General features: G+C 49.9%; 1 protein-coding gene across 5 annotated transcripts in view; it reads left to right on the plus strand.

The window, feature by feature from the left end:
* LOC120048141 (phospholipid-transporting ATPase 11C-like) overlaps positions 1 to 26,816 on the plus strand; it is a 69,492-nt gene that overhangs the window by 27,946 nt on the left and 14,730 nt on the right. For all 5 annotated transcript variants that reach the window (XR_005476984.1, XM_038993869.1, XM_038993870.1 and 2 more), the window contains exons 2-18: positions 448 to 567; positions 1,953 to 2,042; positions 15,289 to 15,369; positions 16,027 to 16,134; positions 16,636 to 16,764; positions 18,865 to 18,953; positions 19,840 to 19,890; positions 20,348 to 20,412; positions 20,498 to 20,579; positions 22,678 to 22,828; positions 23,176 to 23,373; positions 24,712 to 24,882; positions 25,306 to 25,505; positions 25,641 to 25,712; positions 25,817 to 25,890; positions 25,985 to 26,088; positions 26,314 to 26,495. Coding sequence is in view for 4 of the 5 variants with exons in the window: in XM_038993869.1 (XP_038849797.1) it covers positions 448 to 567; positions 1,953 to 2,042; positions 15,289 to 15,369; positions 16,027 to 16,134; positions 16,636 to 16,764; positions 18,865 to 18,953; positions 19,840 to 19,890; positions 20,348 to 20,412; positions 20,498 to 20,579; positions 22,678 to 22,828; positions 23,176 to 23,373; positions 24,712 to 24,882; positions 25,306 to 25,505; positions 25,641 to 25,712; positions 25,817 to 25,890; positions 25,985 to 26,088; positions 26,314 to 26,495 (1,967 nt within the window). In the remaining variant the exon portion in view is untranslated. The remainder of the gene's footprint in view (positions 1 to 447; positions 568 to 1,952; positions 2,043 to 15,288; positions 15,370 to 16,026; positions 16,135 to 16,635; positions 16,765 to 18,864; positions 18,954 to 19,839; positions 19,891 to 20,347; positions 20,413 to 20,497; positions 20,580 to 22,677; positions 22,829 to 23,175; positions 23,374 to 24,711; positions 24,883 to 25,305; positions 25,506 to 25,640; positions 25,713 to 25,816; positions 25,891 to 25,984; positions 26,089 to 26,313; positions 26,496 to 26,816) is intronic.

The following is a 26,816-nucleotide window of genomic DNA, read 5'->3' on the forward strand; positions in this document are numbered from 1 at the left end:
TATTTCTGCACCTCCGTCTGGATAATATTATATTTTGGTTCATGGCCTTGATTTTAATTTATATTAAAGACTAGAAAGACTTGCAAGGAAAGGAAAGGAATGGTTTTCAACGACCTAGAATGAAAAAATACTTCCTGGTTTGTGGTATCGTGGAGGTGAGGGCAGTATCACTGTTTTCATTGATTTGTTTTCCTCCCCATGTGTTAATGTGGACTACATCTTCATTTACGAACCTTAGAAGTTATGCACAAGACCTCTTTGCGTTGAACTTGATGCACATTTCCCCCAGTGTTTAGTCTACTGGTTCATTGTATTAGGAGACTGTATACAATCTACATTTCTAGCCTCTGTGTTCCAGTGTTGAGTCTAAATATCTGCTGAAGCAATATATTTAGTGTGTGTGGCTTTGAATTTGTCTTCTAATTCTGTCTCTCCATCTCTGTACAGTTTGGTAGGGACGAGAGGAGGGTAGACAGCAGGACCATCTACGTAGGCCACCGGCCCTGTCCCACCACCGACGCTTTCATCCCCCCCAAGTTCTGTGACAACAGGATTGTCTCTTCCAAGGTAAGATATACTGCCATGTTTTTACACCATCGACCTGCGGTCTGCACAACACCATAAGTGGACACTTGTCTGTTTTAATGTTTTGGCACATGCTTGAATATTTTCACCTCTCCCACTCCCACCTATGCACCACCGACTCTCCCTCCACGTCATGAATTCCAATGGCAGTCTTCTCTAGCTCCCTCTCCTCCCATTGCCTCTCCACATGCTCGTCTTCCTCCCCAAATGGAAGGCCATTATTTGTCTCGGGAGAGCTCTGTCTGTGGCCGTGAAATACTCTGCTACTATTTAATGTACCAGCAGGCAGGGTGGGCGATTCAATATGTCCCCCTCTGGCTCACTGAGCCCCCCTAACCCCCCCCAAATCAGGGCTAGGGGTGTGGGTCTGAGGAGGAGGGCTGGCTGGGGGTTTAGAATCATGTATAGGAGGGGGAGGAAGGACTGGGGGAGAGAGTGGGATTTATTGTAGCGCAGAGGGTCCCACTGGGAATGGGCCAATCAATGTCTCTCGTCCTCCTGTGTTACCCTGGCTGTAGTGTTTACACTTCTACCATGTGCCTGCCTTTCATCATTCTGTTCCTTACAACTCCCTCGACTCTCCCCTCTACTCACTCTGCGCCATCTCTCGCTTGCTTTATATTCTCTCCCTCCCAGCCCTCCTTACTCATGCTCCCCCTCTGATTACTTTCCCCTCACTCTTTTCTCTCTGGCAAAATGAGATGGTCTCTTTCTGCTACTGCTGCATTTCAGCACTGTCTCCATGCAAAGACATTCCTCTACATTCCCCTCTCAACACTGTTGTGTGTTTGTGTGCGCGCACATGTTTTAGTCCGGCGTGTTAGTTACTACCGGGGCATTGTTGGGCCGTCTCATGGATTTGGCAAGATAAGTGTCGCGTCAGCTTCTATGTTGAATATCAACTGTTATGCACACTTATTTTTTTATTTAAAAACACGATCTGCCACCAACTTGATAAGGTAATCTGCTCTCTATTCAGCGCTGGGTGAATTAAGGAGATAAATCTCTAATCCGAATCAACGGAATACCTGCAGGCCCCCGAGGGCTGAGAGGAGGACTGGCTCCCTGGGTCACAGGCAGTTTAGAAAGGCAGAACTAGCGCTGTCTCACTGAGTACAGAGACCGAGCCGGAGTGGAAGGAACTGATGAATATTGAATGCCGCTAATCCTTTTCCTAGCTTAGCCTTTCTTCCTATAGCCTACTAGTCCTCTACCCTGACAAGAGGTTGATGTCAAAGAACAGAGAAGTAGTGGTTTGCAGAGACCGAGGATTCACTGGGTAGGCCTACGTTGTGTTGCGAACTTGTGCTTTTCATTCTCATGTCATTTCATTGGTGCACTCTCTCACTCCCTCCTTGTCTTTCCAGTACACGGTGTGGAACTTCCTGCCGAAGAATCTGTTTGAACAGTTCAGAAGAATCGCCAATTTCTACTTCCTCATCATCTTTTTGGTGCAGGTGAGTTGTGCGTGTCTGGGACTCGTGACTATGTTCAATATGTGTTAGTGTGAATTGACTGTGTCTCTGTGGCAAGTGTGAAATGGTTACATTATGTGTGTGCTATCAGGCCTGGGTGTAACTGACTATTTATGGCATGTGGGAAACAGTCAGCCTGTGGTCAGGCCTGTGTGTGCTTTGAGAGTGAGCCTCTGTTTGCGAGTGTAACCTATTTGTGGCAGTTGTGAAAGGGGACTGCGTGTGTCTGTGGCCAGAGCTGTACATGGTTTGTGTGTATCTAGCCCTCCTCTCCTCCACTGCTGAGTGGAAAGTGAGAGTGGGCTGAGCCACAGCACTGGGTGACATGTTTATCCCTCGGCTTGGTGCTCACAGCCGCACCACTCTGTTCCTCTCCTCTATCAGGCCCAGAGATCTGCCAAGCGATGATCCTCCCCCTCATCAATCTGCTCTTCCCCCCCCCCCCGCTTTCTTTTTCTTTCTCTCTCTCACGCTCTCTTTCTCTTCCCCCTCCTGACCTGAGGAGATGGAAACTAACCACCTCTCTCTCTAGCAACGGTAACTTAAACTAAAGGTCTAAACAGCCCATCCCCAGTGTAAACAGGCTCAGCATACGGAGGACTGGCTGGTATAAATACAGTAGCCTACCGGTAGTCACTGATGTTCCTGTCAGACAACTGGCATGGCAATTCCACTAGAACCCCCATGGGGACTGTTTTGGCTCAATTCCACTGGAAGAACCAGAAGGAACTAGGACTAATGGGATCTGGGAAGCAGCAGGCACAGGGTTGGCGATATGCTCTGGTCCTGAACTCTGGGCTTGTTAGTCAATTGACAACAGTTCATCGCCTCTGCTGTCTTTAGCGGCATAATCAAATCAAATTTTATGATTTATATACAACAGCTTACAGTGAAATGCTTACTTACGAGCCCCTAACCATTAATGCAGTAAAAAGAAATACAAATAAGAATAAAAGTAAGAAGTAATTCAAGAGCAGCAGTAAAATAACAATAGTGAGACTATATACCGGGTACCGGTTTGTTGAGGTAATATTTACATGTAGGTAGAGTTATTAAAGTGACTATGCATAGATGGTAACAACAGAGTATAGCAGCAGTGTAAAAGAGGGGGGAGGGGGGGTGCTCAATACAGATAGTCTGGGTAGCCATTTGATTAGATGTTCAGGAGTCTTATGGCTTGGGGGTTGAAGCTGTTTAGAAGCCACTTGGACCTAGAACTTGGCGCTCCGGTGCCGCTTGCCATGCAGTAGCAGAGAGAACAGTCTATGACTAGGGTGGCTGGAGTCTTTGACAATTTTTAGGGCCTTCTTCTGACACCGCCTGTTATAGAGGTCCTGGATGGCAGGAAGCTTGGCCCCAGTGATGTACTGGGCCGTACGCACTACCCTCTGTAGTACCTTGCGGTCGGAGGCCGAGCAGTTGCCATACCAGGCAGTGATGCAACCAGTCAGGATGCTCTCGATGGTGCAGCTGTAGAAACTTTTGAGGATCGGAGGACCCATGCCAAATCTTTTCAGTCTCCTGAGCTTGAATATGTTTTGTCGTGCCCTCTTCACGACTGTCTTGGTGTGCTTGGACCATGTTAGTTTGTTGGTGATGTGGACACCAAGGAACTTGAAGCTCTCAACCTGCTCCACTGCAGCCCCGTCGATGAGAATGGGGGCGTGCTCGGTCCTCCTTTTCCTGTAGTCCACAATCATCTCCTCCTCAGCCGCCTCCTGTTCTTTTATTCACTGTGACCTTTACCTGTGAGTAGTGTCAGTGGGTTCATCTCTGTGTACTGTGTGTACAGTAGATGTACTGGAGTGTGTAGTGTGCACAAGTTAGATTTGAAGGAGCATTTGCAATGTAAATGTGCAAACGCGAGAGTCATGATTTTGTAAGAAGTTGTTTGCGTGTGTATGTGGCCGTCTACGTGTGCGTGGTGTGTGCGCGCACTCGCATTGTTTACCTAGCCTGGTATGTGGTTGTCCTCTACTAATCCAGCCTTATCCTTACCGTCCAGTTCCCCCCCCCCCCCACAGCCTACCATTATGTCACTTGGGGGGGAAGGGAGACGCACACACACTTTCACATCTTGTCACACCTGCACCTTTCAATTCCCCAGAGGCTTAATGCAAATGGGCCAACAGAATCCAAACACACAACCCCCCCCCCCCCCCCCCTCTTTTTCCTTTTACCTCTATCTATACCTAACATGCTGACCAGACCGCTGGCGCACCCACGTGTGCATGTTGATTTTGTACATCCACAACAGATGCGATCAGGACACGGAGGTTGAAATATCTATATTCATTTGGGGACAGGTTGAAAAGCATAAATCTATGGCAATTTAGCTAGCTAGCTTGCTGTTGCTAGCTAATTTATCCTGGGATATAAACATTGGGTGTTGTTTTACCTGAAATGCACAAGGTCCTCTACTAACAATTAATCTACAGAAAAAAAGGGTAAACCAAGTTAGTTTCTAGTAAACTCTCCTCCTTCAGGCTACTTCGTCTTCTCTGGACTTTATATGGTGGTTGGTAACCAACTTTAAGGTACGTTACCACCACCAACTGGACTGGAGGGTGGACCTCAGTTCATCATTCAATCACCCACGTGGGTATATGCTCCTAAAAAACCAACAAGGAGATGGGAGGCAGCACTTGCAGCGGGTCTCTGACTCGTTGAAACGCTTGCGCACGTGTCAAGAGCGATGTGGTCAGCATGTTAGTGAATCGCTCTTCTCTCTGTGCGTGCTCGCAAGTCTCTTTCTCTCTCTCGCCCTCGGCAAGTGTCTCGCCCTCGGCAAGTGTCTCGCCCTCGGCAAGTGTCTCGCCCTCGGCAAGTGTCTCGCCCTCGGCAAGTGTCTCGCCCTCGGCAAGTGTCTCGCCCTCGGCAAGTGTCTCGCCCTCGGCAAGTGTCTCGCCCTCGGCAAGTGTCTCGCCCTCGGCAAGTGTCTCGCCCTCGGCAAGTGTCTCGCCCTCGGCGAGTCTCTGGGAGAGTGCGCGTCTCGCCCTCGGCGAGTCTCTGGGAGAGTGCGCGTCTCGCCCTCGGCGAGTCTCTGGGAGAGTGCGCGTCTCGCCCTCGGCGAGTCTCTGGGAGAGTGCGCGTCTCGCCCTCGGCGAGTCTCTGGGAGAGTGCGCGTCTCTCTCGCCCTCGGCGAGTCTCTGGGAGAGTGCGCGTCTCTCTCGCCCTCGGCGAGTCTCTGGGAGAGTGCGCGTCTCTCTCGCCCTCGGCGAGTCTCTGGGAGAGTGCGCGTCTCTCTCGCCCTCGGCGAGTCTCTGGGAGAGTGCGCGTCTCTCTCGCCCTCGGCGAGTCTCTGGGAGAGTGCGCGTCTCTCTCGCCCTCGGCGAGTCTCTGGGAGAGTGCGCGTCTCTCTCGCCCTCGGCGAGTCTCTGGGAGAGTGCGCGTCTCTCTCGCTCTCGGCGAGTCTCTGGGAGAGTGCGCGTCTCTCGGCGAGCGTGTGTGTCTCTCTCTCGCTCTCTCGCTCTCTCGCTCTCTCTCGCTCTCTCTCGGCAAGCGTGTCTCGCTCTCTCTCGGCAAGCGTGTCTCGCTCTCTCTCGCTCTCTCTCGCTCTCTCTCGGCAAGCGTCTCTCGCTCTCTCTCGCTCTCTCTCGCTTTCTCTCGGCAAGCGTGTCTCGCTCTCTCTCGCTCTCTCTCGGCAAGCGTGTCTCGCTCTCTTTCGCTCTCTCTCGCTCTCTCTCGGCAAGCGTGTCTCGCTCTCTCTCGCTCTCTCTCGCTCTCTCTCGGCAAGCGTGTCTCGCTCTCTCGCTCTCTCGCTCTCTCTCGCTCTCTCGGCAAGCGTGTCTCGCTCTCTCTCGCTCTCTCTCGCTCTCTCTCGCTCTCTCTCGCTCTCTCTCGCTCTCTCTCGCTCTCTCTCGCTCTCTCTCGCTCTCTCTCGCTCTCTCTCGCTCTCTCTCGCTCTCTCTCGCTCTCTCTCGGCAAGCGTGTCTCGCTCTCTCGCTCTCTCGCTCTCTCGCTCTCTCGCTCTCTCGCTCTCTCGCTCTCTCGCTCTCTCGCTCTCTCGCTCTCTCGCTCTCTCGCTCTCTCTCGCTCTCTCTCGCTCTCTCTCGCTCTCTCTCGCTCTCTCTCGCTCTCTCTCGGCAAGCGTGTCTCGCTCTCTCTCGCTCTCTCTCGGCAAGCGTGTCTCGCTCTCTCTCGCTCTCTCTCGGCAAGCGTGTCTCGCTCTCTCTCGCTCTCTCTCGGCAAGCGTGTCTCGCTCTCTCTCGCTCTCTCTCGGCAAGCGTGTCTCGCTCTCTCGCTCTCTCGCTCTCTCTCGGCAAGCGTGTCTCGCTCTCTCTCGCTCTCTCTCGCTCTCTCTCGGCAAGCGTGTCTCGCTCTCTCTCGCTCTCTCTCGCTTTCTCTCGGCAAGCGTGTCTCGCTCTCTCTCGCTCTCTCTCGGCAAGCGTGTCTCGCTCTCTTTCGCTCTCTCTCGCTCTCTCTCGGCAAGCGTGTCTCGCTCTCTCTCGCTCTCTCTCGCTCTCTCTCGGCAAGCGTGTCTCGCTCTCTCGCTCTCTCGCTCTCTCTCGCTCTCTCTCGGCAAGCGTGTCTCGCTCTCTCTCGCTCTCTCTCGCTCTCTCGCTCTCTCGCTCTCTCGCTCTCTCGCTCTCTCGCTCTCTCGCTCTCTCGCTCTCTCTCGCTCTCTCTCGCTCTCTCTCGCTCTCTCTCGCTCTCTCTCGGCAAGCGTGTCTCGCTCTCTCTCGCTCTCTCTCGCTCTCTCTCGGCAAGCGTGTCTCGCTCTCTCTCGCTCTCTCTCGGCAAGCGTGTCTCGCTCTCTCTCGCTCTCTCTCGGCAAGCGTGTCTCGCTCTCTCTCGCTCTCTCTCGGCAAGCGTGTCTCGCTCTCTCTCGCTCTCTCTCGGCAAGCGTGTCTCGCTCTCTCTCGCTCTCTCTCGGCAAGCGTGTCTCGCTCTCTCTCGCTCTCTCTCGGCAAGCGTGTCTCGCTCTCTCTCGCTCTCTCTCGGCAAGCGTGTCTCGCTCTCTCTCGCTCTCTCTCGGCAAGCGTGTCTCGCTCTCTCTCGCTCTCTCTCGGCAAGCGTGTCTCGCTCTCTCTCGCTCTCTCTCGGCAAGCGTGTCTCGCTCTCTCTCGCTCTCTCTCGGCAAGCGTGTCTCGCTCTCTCTCGCTCTCTCTCGGCAAGCGTGTCTCGCTCTCTCTCGCTCTCTCTCGCTCTCTCTCGGCAAGCGTGTCTCGCTCTCTCTCGCTCTCTCTCGCTCTCTCTCGGCAAGCGTGTCTCGCTCTCTCTCGCTCTCTCTCGCTCTCTCTCGGCAAGCGTGTCTCGCTCTCTCTCGCTCTCTCTCGCTCTCTCTCGGCAAGCGTGTCTCGCTCTCTCTCGCTCTCTCTCGCTCTCTCTCGGCAAGCGTGTCTCGCTCTCTCTCGCTCTCTCTCGCTCTCTCTCGCTCTCTCTCGGCAAGCGTGTCTCGCTCTCTCTCGCTCTCTCTCGCTCTCTCTCGGCAAGCGTGTCTCGCTCTCTCTCGCTCTCTCTCGCTCTCTCTCGCTCTCTCTCGCTCTCTCTCGGCAAGCGTCTCTCGCTCTCTCGCTCTCTCGCTCTCTCGCTCTCTCTCGCTCTCTCTCGCTCTCTCGCTCTCTCTCGCTCTCTCGCTCTCTCTCGCTCTCTCTCGCTCTCTCTCGCTCTCTCTCGCTCTCTCTCGCTCTCTCTCGCTCTCTCTCGCTCTCTCTCGGCAAGCGTGTCTCTCTCTCTCGCTCTCTCTCGCTCTCTCGCTCTCTCTCGCTCTCTCTCGCTCTCTCTCGCTCTCTCTCGCTCTCTCTCGGCAAGCGTGTCTCTCTCTCTCGCTCTCTCTCGCTCTCTCTCGCTCTCTCTCGCTCTCTCTCGGCAAGCGTGTCTCTCTCGCTCTCTCTCGCTCTCTCTCGCTCTCTCTCGCTCTCTCTCGCTCTCTCTCGCTCTCTCTCGCTCTCTCTCGCTCTCTCTCGCTCTCTCTCGCTCTCTCTCGGCAAGCGTGTCTCTCTCTCTCGCTCTCTCTCGGCAAGCGTGTCTCTCTCTCTCGCTCTCTCTCGGCAAGCGTGTCTCTCTCTCTCGCTCTCTCTCGGCAAGCGTGTCTCGCTCTCTCGCTCTCTCGCTCTCTCGCTCTCTCGCTCTCTCGCTCTCTCGCTCTCTCGCTCTCTCGCTCTCTCGCTCTCTCGCTCTCTCGCTCTCTCTCGCTCTCTCTCGCTCTCTCTCGCTCTCTCTCGGCAAGCGTGTCTCGCTCTCTCTCGCTCTCTCTCGGCAAGCGTGTCTCGCTCTCTCGCTCTCTCGCTCTCTCGCTCTCTCGCGCTCTCGCGCTCTCGCTCTCTCGCTCTCTCGCTCTCTCGCTCTCTCGCTCTCTCGCTCTCTCGCTCTCTCGCTCTCTCGCGCTCTCTCGCTCGCGCTCTCTCGCTCGCGCTCTCTCGCTCGCGCTCTCTCTCGCTCTCTCTCGCTCTCTCTCGCTCTCTCTCGCTCTCTCTCGCTCTCTCTCGCTCTCTCTCGCTCTCTCTCGCTCTCTCTCGCTCTCTCTCGCTCTCTCTCGCTCTCTCTCGCTCTCTCTCGCTCTCTCTCGCTCTCTCTCGCTCTCTCTCGGCAAGCGTGTCTCGCTCTCTCGCTCTCTCGCTCTCTCGCTCTCTCGCTCTCTCGCTCTCTCGCTCTCTCGCGCTCTCTCGCTCGCGCTCTCTCGCTCGCGCTCTCTCGCTCGCGCTCTCTCTCGCTCTCTCTCGCTCTCTCTCGCTCTCTCTCGCTCTCTCTCGCTCTCTCTCGCTCTCTCTCGCTCTCTCTCGCTCTCTCTCGCTCTCTCTCGCTCTCTCTCGCTCTCTCTCGCTCTCTCTCGCTCTCTCTCGCTCTCTCTCGCTCTCTCTCGCTCTCTCTCGGCAAGCGTGTCTCGCTCTCTCGCTCTCTCTCGCTCTCTCTCGCTCTCTCTCGCGCTCTCTCGCTCTCGCTCTCTCTCGCTCTCTCTCGCTCTCGCTCTCTCTCGCTCTCTCTCGCTCTCTCTCGCTCTCTCTCGCTCTCTCTCGCTCTCTCTCGCTCTCTCTCGCTCTCTCTCGCTCTCTCTCGGCAAGCGTGTCTCGCTCTCTCTCGCTCTCTCTCGCTCTCTCTCGCTCTCTCTCGCTCTCTCTCGCTCTCTCTCGCTCTCTCTCGCTCTCTCTCGCTCTCTCTCGGCAAGCGTGTCTCGCTCTCTCTCGCTCTCTCTCGCTCTCTCTCGCTCTCTCTCGCTCTCTCTCGCTCTCTCTCGGCAAGCGTGTCTCGCTCTCTCGCTCTCTCGCTCTCTCGCTCTCTCGCTCTCTCGCTCTCTCGCTCTCTCGCTCTCTCGCTCTCTCGCTCTCTCGCTCTCTCTCGCTCTCTCGCTCTCTCGCTCTCTCTCGCTCTCTCGCTCTCTCTCGCTCTCTCTCGGCAAGCGTGTCTCGCTCTCTCTCGCTCTCTCTCGCTCTCTCGGCAAGCGTGTCTCGCTCTCTCTCTCGCTCTCTCTCTCGCTCTCTCTCTCGCTCTCTCTCTCGCTCTCTCTCTCGCTCTCTCTCTCGCTCTCTCTCTCGCTCTCTCTCTCTCGGCAAGCGTGTCTCGCTCTCTCTCTCTCGGCAAGCGTGTCTCGCGCTCTCTCTCGCGCTCTCTCTCGCGCTCTCTCTCGCGCTCTCTCTCGCGCGCTCTCTCGCGCGCTCTCTCTCGCGCGCTCTCTCTCGCGCTCTCTCTCGCGCTCTCTCTCGCGCTCTCTCTCGCGCTCTCTCTCGCGCTCTCTCTCGCTCTCTCTCTCGCCAAGCGTGTCTCGCGCTCTCTCTCGCTCTCTCTCTCTCGCTCTCTCTCTCTCTCGGCAAGCGTGTCTCGCGCTCTCTCTCGCTCTCGCTCTCTCTCTCGGCAAGCGTGTCTCGCTCTCGCTCTCTCTCTCTCGCTCTCTCTCTCTCGCTCTCTCTCTCTCGCTCTCTCTCGGCAAGCGTGTCTCGCTCTCTCTCTCTCTCGGCAAGCGTGTCTCTCGCTCTCGGCAAGAGAGCCATACATACAAATCATTAAAATCCAGACGGAAAATATTTACACAAGAAGCCACCTAATATCACACAGTCAAACTCTTCAGTCATTTAGTAAAATCACCTTCTGCGATTTCTCACCGTTAAACATCGCACAGTGTTTCAACACAAGGGCTCTTTATGTCATCGTTTTTATCTGAGCAAGTCAACGCCCGGCAAGCGTGTCGCTCGCTCGCTCTCGGCAAGCGTGTCGCTCGCTCGCTCTCGGCAAGCGTGTCGCTCGCTCGCTCTCGGCAAGCGTGTCGCTCGCTCGCTCTCGGCAAGCGTGTCGCTCGCTCGCTCTCGGCAAGCGTGTCGCTCGCTCTCGGCAAGCGTGTCGCTCGCTCTCGGCAAGCGTGTCGCTCGCTCGCTCTCGGCAAGCGTGTCGCTCGCTCGCTCTCGGAAAGCGTGTCGCTCGCTCGGCAAGCGTGTCGCTCGCTCGGCAAGCGTGTCGCTCGCTCGGCAAGCGTGTCGCTCGCTCGGCAAGCGTGTCGCTCGCTCGGCAAGCGTGTCGCTCGCTCGCTCGCTCGGCAAGCGCGTGTCTCTCGCTCTCTCTCTCGGCAAGCGTGCGTGTGTGTGTATCTCGCTCTCTCTCTCGGCAAGCGTGCGTGTGTGCTTCTCTCGCTCGGCAAGTGTGCGTCTCTCGCTCGGCAAGCGTGTCTCTCTCGGCGTGTCTCTCGCTCGGCAAGTGTGTGTGTGTGCTTCGCGCGCCTGCGGCAGGTCTCACCCGCCCACGGCAGTGTGTCGCTGTCAGCGCAGACTGCAAGTGGACTAGGGAGAACTGCCCCGGTCGCGAGTGTGTGTCTCGCTCTCGGCAAGTCTTTCTCCTTCGGCAAGAATTCTCTCTCTCTCTCCAAGACAATCGGTAAATCTCGCTCTTTTAGTAAGTCTCTCTCACCGTTACTGATTTTCTATCTCTCTGCGCTGCTGACTTCTTATGGCTGAAATCCCGTTAACGGGATCGATATGACAACAGCCAGTGAAAGTGCAGGGCGCCAAATTCAAACAGAAAACTCATAATTAAAATTCCTCAAACATACAAGCATTATACACCCTTTTTTTTTTTTTTTTTTTTTTTTAATAATTTTATCCCATTTTCTCCCCAATTTTCGTGGTATCCAATCGCTAGTAATTACTATCTTGTCTCATCGCTACAACTCCCGTACGGGCTCGGGAGAGACGAAGGTCGAAAGCCATGCGTCCTCCGAAGCACAACCCAACCAAGCCGCACTGCTTCTTAACACAGCGCGCCTCCAACCCGGAAGCCAGCCGCACCAATGTGTCGGAGGAAACACTGTGTACCTGGCCCCCTTGGTTAGCGCGCACTGCGCCCGGCCCGCCACAGGAGTCGCTGGAGCGCGATGAGACAAGGATATCCCTACCGGCCAAACCCTCCCTAACCCGGACGACGCTATGCCAATTGTGCGTCGCCCCACGGACCTCCCGGTCGCGGCCGGCTGCAACAGAGCCTGGGCGCGAACCCAGAGACTCTGGTGGCGCAGTTAGCACTGCGATGCAGTGCCCTAGACCACTGCGCCACCCGGGAGGCTATACACCATTTTAAAGATAAACTTGTTGTTAATCCCACCACAGTGTCCGATTTCAAAAAGGCTTTACGACGAAAGCATACCATTCGATTATGTTAGGTCAGCACCTAGTCACAGAAAAACACAGCCTTTTTTCCAGCCAAAGAGAGGAGTCACAAAAAGCAGAAACAGAGAGAAAATGAATCACTAACCTTTGATCTTCATAAGATGACAATCATAGGACTTCATGTTACACAATACATGTATGTTTTGTTCGATAAAGTTCATATTTATATCCAAAAATCTCAGTTTACATTAGCGCGTTATGTTCAGTAATGTTTTGCTTCCAAAACATCCGGTGATTTTGCAGAGAGCCACATCAATTTACAGAAATACTCATAATAAACATTGATAAAATATACAAGTGTTATGCATGGAATTATAGATACACTTCTCCTTAACTTTTTAGGGATAGGGGGCAGCATTTTCACTTTTGGTTGAATTGGTGACCATAGTGAACTGCCTCCTACTCTGTCCCAGATGCTAATATATGCATATTATTATTACTATTGGATAGAAAACACTCTGAAGTTTCTAAAACTGTTTGAATTACGTCTGTGAGTATCACAAAAATCATATGGCAGGCAAACCTCCAAACAGGAAGTGGAAATTCTGGGGCTGGTTGATGTTAAAGTCATCACCTATTCAATTCCCAGTAAGATATGGATCTGTTCGCACTTCCTACGCCTTCCACTAGATGTCAACAGTCAGTAGAATGAAGCCTCTAGTGTGATGTGGGGCCGGATGGCAGCTATTTGAGTCAGTGGTCTGGCAGAATGCTAGTTCCTGGTCACGCGCACTAGTCATGATATGGCCATGTGTTCCATTACTCGGTAGACAAAAACATATGCTCCGGTTGGAACGTTATTGGATATATATGATAACAACATCCTGAAGATTGATTCTCTACTCACAGACATCATTTAAACAGTTTTGGAAACTTCAGTGTTTTCTATCCAAATCTACTAATACTATGCATGTCTTAGCTTCTGGGCCTGAGTAGCAGGCAGTTTACTCTGGGCACCTTATTCATCCAAGCTACTCAATACTGCCCCCCAGCCATAAGAAGCAGCCAGGAAGCCCTCCTATACTTATGAGAGTCTCAAATAGACTCTGGCTCCCTGATTTTAAAATAAATAAATAATACATTTAAAAAACACCACTGTCCTATAAATAGCTCTGCATGCCTTTGCTGCCTGCCTCCTGATGGAATGGGAGCGGGGTTGGAGAGATGGATGGAGAGAGGGCCCCTGCCTCCCCTGCCCTGGGACCTGAGGGACTGTCACTCACTCTGACACACTTCTTCCCTGTTCAGATGTAGGGCTCTTTATCAGTGTCAGAGATCTAACCGACCCGTCAGTTCGGTGGAGGAGTCCTCCAGAATGCTTGTTCCTATTTAATGACTAGGTTTGGGTTTTGGTGCTGTGTGTGTGTGTGTGTGTGTATATATGGAGGTAAGGGTGTATCAAAATTTGAGGAATGGGCCTGTTTTTTTGTGGTTATTTGCAGGGGCATGGTCTGTAGTTGTGTGATTAATGTGTGACATTCAAGTTTGGTGGAGTGTAGAAAATGTACGAGGGAGGGGAAGGGAACAACGCTCAGGAGAAATAGCTTGCCCCCCCCAGGGGGTGGGGGGCTATGGGTGTGGAGTGTTTATGTGATATAGTGCACTCTGTAGTGGCCACTCTCTGCAGTATTGTGGTGCGAACTAAATCATGCCTTGCGGTCGGGTGGGACTGACTGTGTTGGGGACATACATCCCCGGCACTTTCAGCTGCAATACAGCCATTCACTCTTTTAATATCTTTAATCGGCCTGGACTGGCCACGTCTAGCCCCACTCCCTACCTCCAGATGGGCTTTTATCAATTTATTAAATCGAAAAACAACATGCACTTTCGACCGCTCCCACCAACATCTATCACCTGCCTAGGGGGCAGCATTAGTTACAGCTGCATAGACTTGCTGAGGGTGGAGAGGGTCCGGGCTGGGCCAGGAGAGGCGAGAGGGGAGATGTATTCAATAAAAACTCCTGCTCCTGAATCACCCGAGGCAACCGGCTGGTCCACTGAGGAGTCTCTAACACTGAGACCTGCCACCTGGGTCCACCCAGCTCCACACATTATATGAAAGTCTTCTCGCTGCCTCTATTTCTGGCTGGGAACACCTGGAGCTACAGGAGAGGACGGTTTCACTCTCACATTCTCCTTCCTTTCTGTCACTGACTCCCAGGGAAAGAAACAATGGAGAGTCTGTTTTCCCTGATTCTGCATTCTGGCTGAAGGTTCAATGTGCACCAGTCCATTTCGGCCTTCTAATTGAATTATTAACTGTAATCACAGCAGTGGGCACTCAAATGCTTTAGTGCGCAGTACACTGCCTGTGTGTGTCTGTGTGTGTGCGGAAGGATGTGTTGCTGAGGGAGCAGCGAGTTCTCTTTCACTTCCTCATTGTCAGTCCTCTCACAGGTGAGCAGGGAAACACCTGAGAGAGGGCTCACAACACATCTCCTGCCTCAGCTGATACATATCTGACATCTTGTACAGCTCATGCTCTGAATGCCAAATACGCGTGTGTGCACAACTCTGTGTGTGTTCCGTAACAAGCGCCACTTGCTCAGAGGCTGAAAGCCTCTGGCGTGCTGCAGGATCAGGGGAGCGGGGGTAAATCCGCCTTGTGACAGCATTAAGAGGGAACACACACAATTACACAATGGCTGCGTGTTGTTGAGGGCTGTTTTTGCAGGTCAAGCTTTTGTCTCTGTGCTCCTGAGCCGCTAGTTGTTTGGGATTACCTTACTGGGCCTGTGCAGGCTCCCTCTCGCTCTTGGTCTCTAGGATCATTAGTGGCCAGATTCCTGTACGCGCACGCAAACACACAAGATTTCTGTACTGCCCCTGGCCTGCAGTCCAGCACGGCTCTCAGCAGCCCAGCAGGAGAGGGCCTGCTCCGTGTTCTGTTGGCATCAGCACCAGGCAGGCAGCAGGAACCAGCCCCCCGTGTGGTTTTAGATGAAATACCACTGTGGCCCTGGCCCACTTAATTAGGTGTCCTGCAGGTCCAAGCTGCTTGGGTTCTTCTCATACTGTCTCTGTACAAAATGTCTCCATGTCTCTCTGTTGGACGGAGAGAGGAGAGATTAGGTGCTGTGGAGCCGAGACTAGCACACACACACACACGCGCGCACACGTGTGCGCGCATGCGTATACTCAGGCCGACATGCACTACAACCTGTATTTATGTGGGAGTGCCCCGCCCGTGTGCTCGAAGAATCTGTTGTAACCTGTCAAATGTTATTTTTTTATTCTCCATACAATGTATTCTCGTCTAAGAAATGGCCTTGGAAATGACTCTTTCACTGCACCACTCCTGAGACAGTCTCCTAACTACGTTGTAGACGAGATAATCACTAATAATCTGAGTAGATTGGCTACCATTTGCGATTAGTCAATAGTGGTAGAATGATGATTTACTGTGAAAGACGGGTTGATCTGTGGTTATCTGAAGGTTGGAATACACACATGCACAGTATACCTGCTTGAGGTCCTCCAATCAGCGGGGAGGATGTGATTTTTGCAATTGGTTGTTTTGATTTTAAAAAACAAAGCGTTATTAGACCTATTAGTAGAAAAGTATCTTGTCTGATCATAAGGCTTTATTATCTGAATGGTACAGTCTGTAAAGTGTCTGGTATTCTTTTCTACAGGTGATTGTAGACACCCCCACCAGCCCAGTCACTAGTGGCCTGCCATTGTTCTTCGTCATCACAGTAACAGCCATTAAACAGGTAAGACATGACACTGTCGCCATTTTGAATTCACTGCCCCCCCCCCCCCCCCCCCCCCCCCTTAGAAATATAACAATTACTAGAATGGACATACCCATTCTAAAGGGGCTTTTCACATTCTACAAATTATATTTCTATGGTCCCCTTTATAGCCCCTCTATGCATCTCTCCACCGCCTCTCTTCCACGTTTTTAAATTAAATACCTTTCCCTTTAAATGTGTATATTTTGGCGGGGTGAAATATTGAATCGTTTCAAATGCTTTTTTTTTTTTTTTTTGTCACAGCCAAAGTAATGCCGGGTCAGTGCCGGTTGTCTGGAGAACATGACCAAATGGTGTGACAGTCTCTAGTATATTGTCTCTTTGTCTGCTGCAGCTGTGTTCCAGCTTTTTAGATGTATTGTTTTAGGGATTGGCTTTTCTGGTGGCCTGCTGCTAGGGCTTTTTGAAATGCACAATGGAGGGTGTACTTCCTATATGGGACACATTGATGGCAGCTAGCGATGCTGCTACCTTTTTATCCAGGCTTTGAAGCGGGACACCAGGGGAGGCTCTCTGTAGACTGGGCGAGGTGAACACAGACCTGCAGTCAGTTCCGTACTAAAAAGATGTGTGTGTGTGTCGCTCTCTCTCCCTGCCGTCCTCCACCTCTCTCAGGGCTATGAGGACTGGCTGCGGCACAAGGCAGACAATGAGGTGAATAAGTACCTGGTGACGGTGCTGGAGGACGGCCGGAGAGCACGCAAGGAGAGCGAGAAGATCAAGGTACCTTTTCAGCAAGTCAAGTCCCCTGGAAATAAATATCCCCTTGGGGACGCGGGGCGGAGGGGAAGGAGAGTTAGTTGGCATCTTGGCATGTTCCAGTGTTTTTGATAGTGTTCCTGCACTGTACCGTATGGTAATCCCAAGTAGGTAATGCTGAATGAAGGAAAGTGGATGGTATTTCAGTCATGTATAGATTTACAATGCTTTTATGGCCCAGGTATTTCAGTCGTATAGATTTACAATGCTTTTATGCCCCAATCCCAAATTGACCTCTTGACCTCCCTATGCACATTGGAACTGTGTAGATCTGCATGGATTTGACAGGTATAAGCAATTTGGTGACGGCTCCACCTTGCCCTCGTAGGCTAGGTCAGTGGAAGTTTCACCATTGCTTATACCAAACCAATCCTCTCAGACCTTCACATGTGCACAGGGGACTATTGGTGGATTTGGGATGGGCCTCGCCTCTACGTTCCTTACGTGTGTTCTATGTTCCACTAGGTCGGGGATGTGGTGGAGGTGGTGGAGGATGAGACCTTTCCCTGTGACCTCATCCTGCTGCAGTCCAGCCGGGAGGACGACACCTGCTTTGTCACCACGGCCAGTCTGGACGGGGAGTCCAACCATAAGGTGGAGTGCTGCCACAGTAACACCAGTGTCATGGTGCCATTGAGATGTGTGGTCTGTGGGGGCATGACATCGCTTTCAATCTGCCATCACTCCCTCTCCTCTCCTCTTCCAAATCCAGGCATTTGTCACGTGCTTTGTAAACAACAGGTGTAGACGAACAGTGACATTTTTAATTATGGGTACATTTCCAACAATGCAGAGTAAAAAATGGAAATCGATTATGGACAGCGTATGTCTCAGCGTATGTGAAAGTGTATGTTGGAGCGTCGGTGTCAGTATGTGTGGTGTTACGAAATGGCCCGTAACAAAGAGGAGATAAAGGAATAACAAACATATTTATGAAATAAAGTAAACTACAGTGATCCCTCGCCACTTCGCGGTTCACTTATCGCGGATTCGCTATTTCGCGGATTTTCATAATGCATTTTTTTTTTTTTTTTGGTGCATTGTGCTCTGCATTCTGATTCGCTAAAAACTCACTCCCGCTTCTTGTATCAAAACATGCTACGAATTGTGCTATCATTTTGTCGTCTCGTGCAGTTATGTGTACGTACATAAAACAGCTTGGCAAATTTACATTAATGATTGATGATTGATGGAGACGCACAGCCGCTGACCGATGCAGAGCTGGCAGAAATGACAAAGCCACAAAGCGACGATGAAAGAGAAGAGGGAGAAGAGGACACGAGAGATGAGGAGGAAGGACTAACGCTTGGTCGCTTAGCAACCATGGTGCGAATGGCCACTGAACTTAAGCGAGTAGCTGAGGAATGGGACCCTTTGATGAGCCGTTCATTACAGTTCTCCAACGTAATCGATGGTGGCATGTCGGTGTACAAGGATCTTTTTGCAAAGAAGAAAAAAGAGCGACAACAGCTGCCTATCACTATGTTCTTCTCCCGAACAAACACACCTGCACCGCGGGCTTCAGAAGAAGAGAACACTGCAGAGCGCAGTCAGGATGCAGCGGCCCAGTCTGAAGAGCAGTGAAACGGCCTACACGTGAGTCACTGTATTTGTATACATGTAATAGTTGCTAATTGTAAAAAAAAAAAAAGTTTTCTATTTCGCGGATTTCACTTATCGCGGGTCATTTTCGGAACGTAACCCCCGCGATAAACGAGGGATTACTGTATATCCAAGTAAAAATGTGTGTGTAGTCAGTAGTGTAAGTGAGTGGATGTGCATAGAGGGTGATAATGAGGGGTGTTGAGAGGTACCAAAACAAATTAACACAAAAGCCCCAAAATGCCACAACCAAAAACAGTCTGTCTCTGTGGAGAGAGTCCCAGGTGTGTTCCATTTTACTGATGACCTTCCCAGTTCCGCCCACCGACATCCTTTTAAGCAAAACAAGAGCAGAGAGAGAGAGAGAATGCGGCAGTCACTGTGGGTAGAGTCCAGTGTGTGTACATAGCCAGTGCAGAACGGGGTCAATGCAGGTAATCCGGGTAGACCTCTGATTAGCAGTCTTGTTCAGAGCAGTCTTATGGCTTGGGTAGAAACTGATCAGGGTCCTGTTACTTCTAGACTTGGTGCACTGGTACCGCTTGCAGTGCAGTAGCAGAGAGCATGGTCTGTGGCTGTAGTCTTTAACAGTTTGAGGGCCTTCCTCTGTCACCGCCTGGTATATACGTCCTGGATGGCAGGGAGTTCGGCCCCAGTGATGTACTGGGCCGTACGCACTACCCTCTGTAGTGCCTTGCGGTCGGATGCCAGTTTCTGTACCAAGCGGTGACACGGCCAGTAAAGATGCTTCCGATGGTGCAGCTGTAGAACGTTTTGAGGATGTGAGGGCCCATGCCAAATCTTTGCAGCCTCCTGAGAGGGAAGAGGCGTCGTTGTGCCCTCGTCACAACTGTGTGGACCATGATAATTTCTTAGGGATGTGGACACCGAGGAACTTAAAGCTCTCGACCCACTCCACTACAGCCCCGTCGACGTGTCTTAGTGTGCGTGACTACGTGCGCCCGTGTATGTATGTGTGTGTGTTGCAGTGATGACCTGAAATAGTCAGCACTCACTCACTTTCTCTCTCTCTCTCTCTCTCTCTCTCTCTCTCTCTCTCTCTCTCTCTCTCTCTCTCTCGGTCTCTCTCAGACACACTACACAGTGCCAGACACAGAGAAGGGCCTGGAGTCTCTCAGCGCCACCGTGGAGTGCGAGCAGCCGCAGCCTGACCTCTACAAGTAGGCTCTGTCCTCCTCGCGTGTTCCTCACGCAGAGCTCTGAGAGTAGAAGTGCTGATCTCGGATCAGTTCTCCCCCCCAGTCTTTACAATGATGATCCGAAAGCCAATACTGATCATAGATCAGCACTTCTACTCCGAGAGGCTTTGTGAAAACTGTCCCTGGACTGTAAAAACATGTGCACACTGATTTGTTAGGTGTAGGGTTTTAGTCAGTTTAATCAACTGTCATTGGGAATGTCCCGATGACATTTTAATAGCAACAGTGTCATTAGGTAGAGTGTTGGCTCTCTGACAGGTTCTTATTAGCGGCGTTGGACTGTTAGTAAACCTGATTTGTGGATGAGACTGGCCAGGAATTGAAGGGAAGGTTCAGTTAGATTTGGCCCGTGCTGCATAGAGGAACAGACCCAGTCGTTTGAACAGCTGTAGTCTCTCCAGAGACTTAGTGGTTTGGCGCCACCTATGGCCAAGGAGCGGCCGTGACAGTACAATTTGGCGCCATAAATACATCAGTGATGTTTGAGACAGCCTAAGGGACTGAAGACACCAGATGCTGCTCCTTTTCACAATCAATAAAGCAGAGTTGCAGTGCCAGCGTGCTGTCGGACAAACCACCCATCGTATTAGCTCGCTCTTAATTGGTGCAGTCTATGCAAAGTCCTGGTGATCAGCATATGGCGTTATGATTAGTTTTACATCTGACTAGTCCCTCTGCTGCAGATAGTATTAGTTATCAGTGCGTTTCTTTCTGATATCAGAAAATATTCAAATTGACCATTTCTAGCCCATTACACAGTTGATTCAGTTCAGGTCCATAGTGAGATGCGATCAAATAGAGCATCTGCCATTGGGTAGGGCATTCATGAGGGTCTGTGTTTCTACAGGTTTGTGGGGCGTATGCACATCTACAAGAATGACCAGGAGCCTGCTGTGAGGTAAGCGTGCTGGCCAGTTCCCTATCGGTTCCCCCTTAGCCCCAGTTACCCCCTCCTCCCGTACCTCAGTCTAAAAAAAGAAATGAAAGCTCAGTCGTTTAAGCACTCTTGTCTTTTCCATTTTGCATAACCATCAAATCATTATTTCATTGATCCATAACTCCAAACGAGCATGAAAGTAATACTGAACCTGGCCCAGACTCAGGGCAGCGCTTCCAAAGTGCTCTCTGAAGCGTTTGTCACCGGGCCGCTTTGTAATGATCTTATAAAATATGTTGTTCTGTGTCCTTCACAAGAACATTTGGGGCAGAGTAGACGTCAACTCAAGACTGGCGTTATCCATTGATAGTATTAGGCAAGAGCAAGCGCTAGTGTGCCGCTGTAAGAGAAGGGAGGGGTCTTGGGGTTTTTAGAGAAGGTATGTGACTTTCTTTTCTCTTTGTGTGGTGTTCCTCAGGTCTTTGGGTCCAGAGAATCTCCTCCTGAAAGGCGCTACCTTGAAGAATACTCAGAAGATTTATGGTGACTCAATTGTTTAATGCAAATGAGGGTCTGAATGATGGTCACCGTGTGAGCCTGTCCTGACCAACTCTCCTTCTTCTTCTAGGAGTGGCAGTGTACTCTGGCATGGAAACCAAAATGGCTCTGAACTACCAGGGGAAGTCCCAGAAGCGGTCTGTGGTGGAGAAGTAAGGGCGGGCCTGCTAAATATGTTCTGTTATACTCACAGACATGATTCAAACAGTTTTAGAAACTGCAGAGTGTTTTCTATCCAAATCTACTAATACTATGCATATCTTATCTTCTGGGGATGAGTAGCTGGCAGTTTAATTTGGGCATGCTTTTCATCCAAAATTCCGAATGCTGCCCCCTACCCAAGAGAAGTTAAGCACACAAAGTAACCGGTGACCTAAAGTTTAAACAACGTTTTAACTACTTTGATATTATGATTGTCTGTTTCATATCTGCAGTCACAAATTTAAAATTCACAGTTTCTGCTACAAAATCAACTTTATAAGAGGTTTTAAAAGTAGGTTCTATTTGACTCAGCGTTCCATAACGTACACTAATGTATTGTTGGCAGAATAGATGGATGCAGTTCAATGCATGATTCATATAATTCAGCATTAGTTGATCTTGTTGTTGATGTGCATAACTGAGGAGGAGAGAGCCTACCTTTTCATGGTTGTTTGATCAACGGGACTGTAAAGTTCTCAAATGAAAGAGGACTCCCGTGGTGTTTACATATTTGCATAAATCCACTCGGATGAATTTTGTGGCTTTTGGCGAATGCGTTCTAATGATCTGAAGTCGCGCTGTTGTAACTGCCTGTAAATACACAGTCCTGTTCCAAGTGAATGATGGCAGCCCGTGTGGCTTGTTTGTATAAAGGCCTACTGTAGTTCTGATCTGGCTATAGCGCACTGGTCTGTGTAGACTGCAGTGTCTATTAATTGTCCAAACGTATGGCCACTTTCCCACTCTATATTGCTGTAGAATTTTCACAAATGCCTTAGAACGTTTGGGAATTACGTATACTAAGAAATTATGAACTTACCATATCTACAGTGATTTGGTCGCTTGTCAGAAAATGTAAAAAAAAATCAAATAAATTGTCATTCTTCCTGGGGGTGTATATGAACATATTTTAATAAGATGTAATGTTGTTAAAATGCTGTTAGTTCCACTGTAAATGCAACAATGTTTCACACAAGTTATTTTCTAAGAGATAGCTGACTACAGCAGGCTGCAATAAAAAACACAGTTCCACTCACTAGATGATCATTTGAAACTTAACTTCTTGTTGAAAGTTATTCTTGAAAAGGGAGAAGCTAATAAATGAAAAACAACATCCTCTTTGATAACACCTGCTGCAGCCGCTGCACACTAGCTGACAACAAAATCTAGCTAGCTAGATCGCGGGAAACCTACTGCTCGCTATTGCACAGTGAAATGTTGGATTTCAAGGCAGATGTTTTTGTAAAAACGGTCCCTTCCATTAAGTCAAAATGTGATTGGTTGATTCCACTGTCACTCTAAAATGTTGTCCTAATACAGTTGAATGGAAGATGCCTATATCTAGCTTCTGATAGCCAATGGCTGACTTAGCTAGCTAGATTTATCTCCCCGGAGACCAGCAAAGAAAAATCCTGATTCAATCTTTTTTTTTTTCTTCAGTGTTAACTCTTTCCTTTACAACAAAAACTCACAAGATTAAATCAGAACATCATTGAAAATAACCATATAATTGTAATTTATTATATGAATCATTATTTTATAAATCCTTAGGCCTTCTCTGAAGGCGTAGGAGGGCTTGTTCCCCACTGTGTTTAGGTTAGTAATCATTTGTGACTGTTTTCCATCAGTGTGCATTTTTTCACTATTTTGAATGTCTAAAGAATCTGTATGTTCTGAAAGATGAACACAGAAATACTGGACATTTTCAACTCTTATGGTGGTGATTTGACAAAGTTTACTCGTGGTCTTGAATTGGACTTATATTTTTCTGGTCTTGACTCGGTCTCGGACCCCTTGTCTCGGAGGCTTGGTTTTGACTCAGACTTGATTTGCTTCGGTCTTGGTCTTGAATTGGTCTCGCTTTAGGTGGTCTCGAACACAACACTGGAACAACGATCAGTTGAAGGAAGCTGGGGCAGTTTGATTAGGTGTCCATTTACACGGATATCAGAGGAATAGGGGATTATATAGGAAGCAGATGTTTCACACAGTGGATGTATATTTTCAGTGTTGCTGATGGGAGTTGGGTTGTTAAAACTCGTGTTTCAGATCTATCAATGCCTTCCTGCTGGTGTACCTGTGTATCCTGGTGAGCAAGGCCCTGGTGTGCACCACGCTCAAGTACGTGTGGCAGAGCCAACCAGGCCAGGAAGAGCCCTGGTACAACCAGAAGACGCAGAAGGAGAAAGATGCCAACCTGGTGAGGCCTTCACTCAGCTAAAAAGACTTTGCACAGACAAATACAGTTTAGCACTGTATAATGCACTCTGCTGACTGTAGTCAGTCTCAAATGCAACTTAATGCCTTATGTGGTGAGAGTTTTAGGCACATTTTCATTGACCCAGAGTCACATTACACCGATGGCTTCTAGCACTGCATTATACGAGTGTGTTTTTTCTCCAAGGGCACTTCAGTTTGTGGAAGTGTGTTTAAACACTGTTCCCTGTGTTCACCCCTCTCTCCCCCAGTACCTAAAGATGTTTACTGACTTCCTGTTTTATCTGTGTATTTTAACCACATTTAATTTTTGTTCCCTCTCTCCCCCAGTACCTGAATATGTTTACTGACTTCCTGTCGTTCATGGTGCTGTTCAACTTCATCATCCCTGTGTCCATGTACGTGACGGTGGAGATGCAGAAGTTCCTGGGCTCCTTCTTCATCTCCTGGGACAAGGACTTCTTCGACCCCGAGATCCAGGAAGGGGCTCTGGTCAACACCTCTGACCTCAACGAGGAGCTAGGACAGGTCAGGCGTTAAAGATATGGAACCAATTTAGCGCTGATAAGACCCTAAACCACTCTCCCAAAGGAGGTAGTTATCATCGCAGATTCCCACCATATTGCTGTAGCTAGTTGGCCAGATATCCACCCTGTTTGAATACTTTGATGCATCATTCCTTTCTCCTTTTCTTGAACTAATCACTTATCTTAAATGACTGGATTTGTGAAAAGCTAGCTATATACTGCAATGGAACTCTCAGTTACCCAGTCATGTTAGATCAGTGATTACCTCAAAGGGAAGAGGGTAAGGGGAGATTACATTTCAGTATTCAAACGAGGCCGTAGGTTTATTAGAGGTCTAGGGCCTCTTTGCTCTCGGCCCCAGTCTTTGGTGGAGTGATGACCCTAAACCCACATGAACAACATTCCTCAAATGTCAGAATATGAAATGGTCTAACTGGTCTTAATATGCCTTGAATGGCTGTGCTTTCCCATCTCCAACCTCCGTCTCAAACAGGGGTGTTGTAGATCAGTCACGGTTGGTTTGCCCGATGATTACTTCAATTAAAGATGACGCTTGCTAAACTAGATTTATGCGGTGTAACTCTCAGGGATTAATTGCCCATTCTTATTGTTCACAGTTGTTAATTGTGCCAAGTGTTTTTTTTTTTTACGACCCTGGAAGAGTCTCACATGCCTGTCCATTACGCCAATTCTGTTGCAATTTTTTTTTTTTCTCCAATAGAAACCCTTGTTTTAGTTAAAAATGTTCTGTTTTGCAACTGTTTGGACTAATGAGTACACCCCTGATTCTCACTATAGATCTGAACCTGAAATGTAGTGTACTGGCGCAGATATTTTCTATTCACATAGTTCCTGGAACCATGCTGGAGAGGACAATGGTAGATGCCTATCCAAGCCAGCCCAGTACAGATTGGCTAGGCTTGGTTTGGCTCTGTAGTGTGGCTCTATGAAAAGCCAACTGACATTTACTCCTGAGACACTGACCTGTTGCACCCTCTACAACCACTGTGATTATTATTTGACCCTGCTGGTCATCTATGAACATCTAGAAGAACGATCTGGCCTTAATGGCCATGTACTCTTATCTCCACCTGGCACAGCCAGAAGAGGACTGGCCACCCCTCAGAGCCTGGTTTCTTCCTAGGTTCCTCACTTTCTAGGGAGTATTTCCTAACCAGCTTGCTTCTACATCTCCATTGCTTGCTGTTTAGGGTTTTAGGCTGGGTTTCTGTATAAGCACTTTGTGACATCTGCTGATGTAGAAAGGGCTTTATAAATACATTTGATTGTGTGAAAATGGTATTTGTCTGACCCTGCAGTTTCACATTGTGTCCTCTAGGTGGAGTATGTGTTCACGGACAAGACGGGCACTCTGACCCAGAACAGCATGGAGTTCATCGAGTGCTGCATCGACGGCTTCCAGTACAAGAACCGTGACTCGAGCACCGAGCTGGGCGGCTTCTGTGTCACAGATGGACCCGTGAGCATGCTGCAGCAGAAGGCTGGCAGGGTGGGTGAATGACTAGTTATCTGCCCTCCCCCTCATCACTGTGTGTCAGGCATGCCAACATATGGGCATCAAATGGCCCAGTGTGCTGGCGGAATCAGAGGTCACCTGACAGAATAACAAGCATCACATGTGACCTAACATAACCTGCGACAGTTTGTGTGATTAATGGGGCCAGTAGTTTGTACTCTGCAGCCCATAGACACAGAGGTTGTTAGGTAGTGTAATAATGTAAACTGTTACTGTGCCACATAAAAGTACATACCAATGGTGTATTCATTCATTGCACACTGTAGAAAAACGTTTTGCAAAAAAAACAATAGTTTCTGATTGGACAAGTTCAGCCCGTTTTGCATTTGGTTCTTAATGAATGCACCTCTGATAAATGGCACACAGTACATAAGTAATGCGTCTGTGTGTTTTCAGGAGGAGGAGGAGCTGTTCCTGCGGGCTCTGTGTCTGTGCCACACGGTGCAGGTCAAGGAGTCTACGGGTCAGGAGGACGGGGTTGGGGACCAGGTGGACGGTGTCCTGGGGCTGGACGGAGAGATGGTTCACCCTGCAGAGCTCAGGGGCTTCATCGCCTCCTCACCCGACGAGGTGGCACTGGTCAAGGGAGCCATGAAGTAAGGGACAGGGCCTGTGCAACTGTTATTCATCAATCAATCCATCACACAAATTAACTTCTATGTGGATTTGGTTTGATTAGTGTGTTGTGTAATCAGTGCGGCTCACTTTCTTGTCTTTGTCGCCATCTATAGGTATGGTTTCACATTCCTAGGTATGGAGAGCAAGAACATGAGAGTGATGAACAGAGACAAAGATGTTGAAACGTAAGTCAACATGTGAAGAGTTTTGATTAATGTTATTAACGGATTTCATTTATCATTCAACATTCTCCTTTTGATTGACATGGCCATCTGATTTCCCCTTGCAGGTACGAGCTGCTTCATGTGTTGAACTTTGACCCGGTGAGAAGGCGTATGAGCGTAATAGTCCGATCCAAATGCGGTGAGACAGAGATTTAAAATAAACGTCTATTAGCTTTTAGTTTTGTTTGTTGTAACCCCAGTCCTGACATGTTCCCATTGTGTTGGTTGCTCAGGGGACATCATGCTGTTCTGTAAGGGGGCCGACTCCTCCATCTTCCCCCGTGTCAGGCAAGAGGAGGTGGACAGGATATGCATGCACGTGGAGCGCAACGCTACGGTGGGTCTCTGCCCCATCCGCTTCACTAACTTCATGTTTATACAATGACTTTGTACGTCTGTGCATTTGTCTAAGGTCTCCCAGGAAGGCTACCATTTTTGTTTGTGTGTACATTGATTTAAGATGAACGTTTTACGGTCTTACATTTATAAAACGCACAGCGAGAGTGTTTGCTCGTGTTGACTGGTAACTTACGACGTGTGTGTGTTTTGTGCCATATCTCAGGAAGGCTACCGGACACTGTGTGTGGCCTACAAGCTGCTGAGTTCTGAAGAGTACGCCCAGGCAGACGCAGGGCTGAGGGAAGCCAGGCTGGCCCTGGATGACCGAGAGGAGAAACTCATGGCTGTCTACAACCAGGTGGAGACTGGGATGAGCCTGATCGGAGCTACCGCCGTGGAGGACAGGTGGGTGGACACATTCAGCTCAGGGTTAAGTATCAGGCTGTGTCCCAGATGTGACCAGGGCCCATAGGGTGCCAAGTAGTGCACTAAATAGGGGAATAGGAGCCGTTTTGGACACAGCCATTCTTTAGAGGCGAACAGATCATTAATGTGCAGAGGTAAAATTGTGGGTGCGGTGGGAGTTATGTGCGTTGGTTTTCTGTTCAATATGTATTCAGTCATTCTGTCAGACAGACACGCGCATTCACTGACTGTCTCACACACCGGCTCTCACACTCTGCCTCGTCTTTCTGTCTCACTTAATCATCCCTCTCGCCCCATCAC

This window comes from Salvelinus namaycush, chromosome 5 (assembly GCF_016432855.1).
Source record: "Salvelinus namaycush isolate Seneca chromosome 5, SaNama_1.0, whole genome shotgun sequence".
Classification (NCBI taxonomy): Eukaryota; Metazoa; Chordata; class Actinopteri; order Salmoniformes; family Salmonidae; genus Salvelinus; species Salvelinus namaycush.